Genomic DNA, 6,617 nt, shown 5'->3' with positions numbered 1-6,617 from the left:
TTCTCTATTCTCTATTTGACTATCATGATCACTATTCTGTAGTCGACTATAATTGTCACTACTATTTACTTCTCTATTCTCTATTTGACTATTACGATCACTATCCACTTGACTATTATGATCACTATTCGCTAGTCGACTATAATGATCACTACTGTTCACTTCTATATTCTCTTTCTGACTATCATGATCACCATTCTCTTCATCATCCTCCATTTCATCTCTGTCAAATATATTTTTATGATCATTATCATCATCTTTCCATCTATGCTTGGCACTGCGATCCCAGTACATTGATATCATATGTCCCAGGGCATATAAAAATGGATTAATGGCAGAATTAATAGGTAAAACAAATGCTATAATCCAAGCAAAGGCTTTTGGGCTGATATCTTCCGTTATTCCTGTTTGCACCAAGATGCCAAGGACCACTATTGGCATCCAGCACAGCAGGTCAGTTATAACGATGAGACCTATTTTTATAGCCATACGAATCTCCCTCCTTGTTCGTGACACACTCATCCTTAAATGCGGTGAAAATTTCACAATTACTAAAATACCAATGTAACAGAATGTTACGATTAAGCAGCAGAGGCAATTAAATCCTAGAAAGAGGCCAATAGCATAGTATGAAAAGGGTTCGCTCCCATTGTGATGTATCTCTGGTTTATTTAATGTATTATCTTCATTTGATTTGGGTTTCAAGTTATGTAACAGATATGTTTGGTCTGCTGCTGTTGCCCTAACAGGCCATGTATTCCATCCAAGAAATAGTTCACCTGGGTAATCAACCTTTGATGTACTAAATGTGTCCAAGGGTTTGGAAACCCAGAAGTCATCTGAGGTTAGAGAATCTTTGATATGTTTACTAAAGTCTATATCAAGGAAAATGTCTGTGTACTTTATATCATACTTCAGTTTTCTCACAAGAGGTAGCCCAATACATACTTCTGAAAAACCATACTCTGTGTCGCTCAAAACAGTGGGCACAATACTTAAAATGAATGCTATCACCCATACAGAAATTGCTAGTACAATTCTAAATGCACGAGTTGAATACAGGTCTTTAGCTTGGAATTTGCATTTAAATGCAGAAAATCTTTCTATGCTTATCAGTACAAGGAACAGTAGAGATGCCTCACTTGACAAAATAGACAAGAACCCAGCAAATGAGCAAATTGGACTATTTCGCCATTTGTCTGCAAATAAAGGGAAATGCTCACCATATATCTGATCTGCAATAGCCACAATGAGCAAGTAAATTCCCATAAGCATGTCTGCCAAAGCAAGGTTTGTTATTAATAGCTTTTGTCTCATGTTAGTATTTATCTTCCTGTTGCGCATTGTGAGACAGCTCCATAAAAATACACCAGCATTGAAGATAAGTGCACAAATACCAATAATCCAAACTGAACTCTTAACCCAGTCATTTAGCAGAATTTTTGAACATGTTAAATATGGGGAGCTTAGTTGGCCTGGGACACAAGTTTGATCATTATCAATAAAACACTGGCATATTGATTGGAAATCGACCACAAGATAGGTATTGTTGCCTAGGCTAAGGAAAGAGTTTAGTTATATTCGACAGTGGGGTTTCTTTTAAATTTACAAATTCTAAATCATTTAAGCCATGGAAAGCACCAGATTCAATTGTGATCAATGGATTATTAGCAAGGCTTAACCCTTTCAGGTTTGTCAGGTTTTGAAAAACAGAAGCAGTAAGCTTTGTTACCTTGTTCATTCCCAAATCAAGATTTTGCAGATGGTGTAGTACTGTTATTTCTTTTGTTATCTCATGTAAGAAATTTCTCCCCAAGTATAGGTCTCTCAGCCTAATTAAATTTGTAAAAGTACCTTGAGCCAAAGATGTTAGGTTGTTGCTGCTAAGGTCTAACACAGAGAGCATCTTCAATTTACTAAATAACTTCTTATCAATATGTGATAAGTGGTTGTTACCTATGAGAAGGATTTCCAATTTTTCCAAATTGGTAAATATTCCAGCATCTAAATTTTTGATCTGATTTGAACTGACATCAAGCATTAATAAGTTGGTAAGATTATCAAAGGAACCTGGATACAGCATTTCAATTCGGTTATCATAAAGACTCAAATTGGATAATATTTGCAAAGTACAGAACAGATCACCACCAAGAGTGGATATATTATTGCTACCCAGTTTAAAAACATGCAAATTGATCAGGCTATCAAATATTTCTGGTTCCAAATATGAAATTTGATTTCCATCAAGATACAAATATCCCAAGGTGTGTAATCCATGGAAGTGATCAACACCAAGAGTGGATATATTATTGCTACCAAGTCTCAAACTCCACAAATTGATCAGGCTATCAAATATTCCTGGTTCCAAATATGAAATTTGATTTCCATCAAGATACAAATATCCCAAGGTGTGTAACCCATGGAAGGGATCAACATCAAGAGTGGATATATTATTGCTACCTAGTCCCAAAAACCTCAAATTGATCAGGCTATCAAATATTCCTGGTTCCAAATATGAAATTTGATTTCCATCAAGAGACAAAAATTCCAAGGTGTGTAACCCCTGGAAGAGATCAACATCAAGAGTGGATATATTATTGCTACCAAGTCTCAAACTCCACAAATTAATCAGGCTATCAAATATTCCTGGTTCCAAATATGAAATTTGATTTCCATCTAGAGACAAATATCCCAAGGTGTGTAACCCCTGGAAGGGATCAACATCAAGAGTGGATATATTATTGCTACCTAGTCCCAAACTCCTCAAATTGATCAGGCTATCAAATATTCCTGGTTCCAAATATGAAATTTGATTTCCATCTAGAGACAAATATTCCAAGGTGTGTAACCCCTGGAAGAGATCAACATCAAGAGTGGATATATTATTGCTACCTAGTCTCAAATCCATTAAATTGATCAGGCTATCAAATATTCCTGGTTCCAAATATGAAATTTGATTTTCATCAAGATACAACTTTTCCAAGGTGTGTAACCCATGGAAGTGATCAACATCAAGAGTGGATATATTATTGCTACCTAGTCCCAAACTCCTCAAATTGATCAGGCTGTCAAATATTCCTGGTTCCAAATATGAAATTTGATTTCCATCAAGATACAAATATCCCAAGGTGTGTAACCCATGGAAGTGATCAACATCAAGAGTGGATATATTATTGCTACCTAGTCCCAAACTCCTCAAATTGATCAGGCTATCAAATATTCCTGGTTCCAAATATGAAATTTGATTTCCATCAAGATACAAATATTCCAAGGTGTGTAACCCCTGGAAGTGATCAACATCAAGAGTGGATATATTATTGCTACCTAGTCCCAAATATTCCAAGGTGTGTAACCCCTGGAAGTGATCAACATCAAGAGTGGATATATTATTGCTACCTAGTCCCAAACTCCTCAAATTGATCAGGCTATCAAATATTCCTGGTTCCAAATATGAAATTTGATTTCCATCTAGATACAAATATTCCAAGGTGTGTAACCCCTGGAAGAGATCAACACCAAGAGTGGATATATTATTGCTACCTAGTCTCAAATCCATTAAATTGATCAGACTATCAAATATTCCTGGTTCCAAATATGAAATTTGATTTCCACCAAGACGCAAATATCCCAAGGTGTGTAACCCATGGAAGAGATCAACACCAAGAGTGGATATATTATTGCTACCTAGTCTCAAATCCATTAAATTGATCAGACTATCAAATATTCCTGGTTCCAAATATGAAATTTGATTTTCATCTAGATACAAAGATTCTAAGGTGTGTAACCCATGGAAGTGATCAACACCAAGAGTGGATATATTATTGCTACTTAGTCTCAAAACATTCAAATTAATCAGGCTATCAAATATTCCTGGTTCCAAATATGAAATTTGATTTCTATCAAGATCCAAATCAGACAATTTGTGTAACCCCTGGAATGAGTTAGCGTATAGTACTGTTAGCTTATTGTTAGTCAGGTCTAGTGACGTCAAATCAGCAAGATCATCAAATGCTTCTGGTTCTACATGTGAAATTTGATTTCCCTCAAGGTCCAAATTAGACAATTTTCGTAACCCATGGAATAAATTGGCATTAAGCTCTAACTGATTTTCATACAAATCCAGTATTTGTAATCTACTGATACTGAGAAACATATCACCATGAAGCTTACTTAACATATTACGACCTAGATACAAATTGATCAGAGAAGGCAAACTTACAAAGGAATTTACAGTTAGATATGATATTCTATTACCAGATAAATTTAACATTTCTACATGATCCAGTCCTTGAAAGGTTCCATCTTCAATAACAGTCATCTCATTCCGATCAAGAAGCAGGTAGACCATTCTCGTAAACGTTTGAAATGCACCAGGAGCAATTTCGCTGATTCTTCGATCTGATCCAATCAGGACTTCAAAATCACTATTCACAAACACAAGGAAAATGTTATCTGCTTGATTGCGAAGGCACTGGATTTCAAATTCAAGATGTTTCAGTATGCAGGAACAGAATGCTGAACATTGAGGTAGCTCTGCTAATAATGGAGAATTATTCTCCCTGAATGGAGAGTTATTTCTATTAATATTAATTTCAATAAACATATCTATGAGTGACGGTGATGCACTATAAGTAAACAAATCATAAACATCAATGAAGTTAACAACACCGAGATATATATGATCAAAATTATCCACATTTCTACAGGTACTCATGGGTGTATTTCCCATTTCCGGAGAGGTGGCACCACAAAGTTTAGCTTCTTGAATCATATCATCATCAGCTGATGGAAATGGTTGGATTTGCAATGTACCTGAGCCTTTTACAGTTATATTGTTGTTTTTAAAAAAGATGCTGCATGGTTCTGCTTGATGTGTTAATGCAACAACACTTTTGTTCCAGCTCTCTTCATCCATACCCACTTGTATATAGAAATACTCAGGAAAATAATGTACCTTTGAAAACCAGTAATAATAACTGTAATCATAATCAGGAGTATCAGAATGGAGGATGTCTAGCTGTATACCCATTCCAGATGGGACAGATATGGTGCAACTTTCATCCTCACTTGCTTGTATAATAACAGAACTATTCAGAATGATGGGATTATCAAAAGAGCATTCGATTATATTGTGTGGTACAGTCATGACTGGTTCACAAGTGCCAAGTTCTGAGGTACCGGTTGTTTTTAAGCGCGATGTTGTTTCATACCAAGAAGAAGTTGCTGCTGTTGTTGAAGAATGTTCAGGTGAAGGTGTCGGGTCACGAATACCAAATTCCATGGCACCTGTTGTTTTCAAGACAGATGTTGTTTTTATGCGCGATGTTGTTTCATACCAAGAAGAAGTTGCTGCTGTTGTTGAAGAATGTTCAGGTGAAGTTGTCGGGTCACGAATACCAAATTCCGTGGCACCGGTTGTTTTCAAGCCAGATGTTGTTTTTGTGCGCGACGTTGTTTCATGCCGGGAAGAAGTTGCTGCTGCTGTTGAAGAATGGTCAGGTGAAGCTGGCGGTTCGCGAGTACCGTATTTTGTGGTACCAGCTGTTTTTATGCGCGATGTTGTTTTTATGTGCGATACTGTTTCATACCAGGATGAAGTTGTTGCTGATGTCAAAGCATTTTCAGGTGAAGTGGCAAGTCCATGTATACCGAATTCTGTGGTACCGGTTGTTTTCATACCCAAAGTTGTTTTTATGCGCGATGTTGTTTTATACCAGGAAGAAGTTGTAGCTGTTGTTGAAGCATATTTAGATGGAGTCATCTGAGAGTTTTCCATCTTTTTGATTGACAGATTTGTGGGCAGGGTTGTTTCTTCTACCGATTTACCTACAGCTCTGGTAGGTTTAGTTGTGACCAAAGATGATGATGAGGCATAAAGTGTAGCATTTTCCCATTGGCTTGAAGTTGTAGCATTCAAACTTGCAACAGTGCAGTACAGCAGTTGAAAACTTAACACTAGCAGGCAGTACAATGTTAACAGTGAACTTGCCATAGTTAATGGTCCACTTGATATCGCATTAAAGCAGTCAAATTTTCATTCTATCTACAATTGAACAATATTTGACAGAAGTGTTTTTCACAGAAACAGGCAATTCATCCAACACATTTGAAAAGCTACAGCTTCAGGTACAAATTGAACTGATCTCAAAATTGGTGCTCTTGAAGTTGACCCACCACTAGAAGCAGTAGCGTATGTATTACTCTCTCCAGTTATTTCAAGCGCTTTGATCAAATCAGCAGCAAATAAATAAGTTTTATACCTTTCCACATCAGTTACATCATCATACCAAAATAGGTCCATATCAAGAGGTGACAAGCAACAATACTTACTTCACATGCATCACAATCAAACAAGTTTTAAAACTTTCCACATAAGCTACATATCATACCAAAACTAGTGAAAACCAAGTAACAATATTCATTTAACAGTGTCACAATTACGTATTTGATATGCACAACTATATTCTGTGGATCCTGATTGGCTGTAATTGAAACATGTGATGAGATACTTGTCCCTCATTGGCTGACTTACATTACCAGTGTGGCATGACACAATTCACTGTGCAATGCCAAGAATAACATATAATTTATAGAGTTCAGACTTTTGTACAAATTTG

General features: G+C 36.4%; 1 protein-coding gene across 1 annotated transcript; it reads right to left on the bottom strand.

Moving 5' to 3' along the window:
- Positions 1-1,551: 1,551 nt before the first annotated feature.
- LOC140167984 (uncharacterized) lies at positions 1,552-4,535 on the bottom strand. The gene is made up of 2 exons (XM_072191288.1): positions 3,397-4,535; positions 1,552-3,324 (listed from the first exon to the last, which is right to left on the bottom strand). The coding sequence occupies exons 1-2, from the start codon at positions 4,346-4,348 to the stop codon at positions 1,559-1,561; spliced, it is 2,718 nt and encodes a 905-aa protein (XP_072047389.1). The 5' UTR covers positions 4,349-4,535; the 3' UTR covers positions 1,552-1,558.
- Positions 4,536-6,617: the final 2,082 nt, after the last annotated feature.

Source organism: Amphiura filiformis, chromosome 13 (genome assembly GCF_039555335.1).
Source record: "Amphiura filiformis chromosome 13, Afil_fr2py, whole genome shotgun sequence".
Lineage (NCBI taxonomy): Eukaryota > Metazoa > Echinodermata > Ophiuroidea > Amphilepidida > Amphiuridae > Amphiura > Amphiura filiformis.
This window is presented reverse-complemented; position numbering and strand designations above follow the sequence as displayed.

Coding starts and splice junctions, on each gene's coding strand:
- LOC140167984 (XM_072191288.1), bottom strand. CDS start 4,348: ATGGTCTACCTGCTTCTTGATCGGAATGAGATGACTGTTATTGAAGAT. Junction 3,325..3,396: donor TTTGAGGAGTTTGGGACTAG/GTAGCAATAATA, acceptor ATTTGGGACTAG/GTAGCAATAATATATCCACT.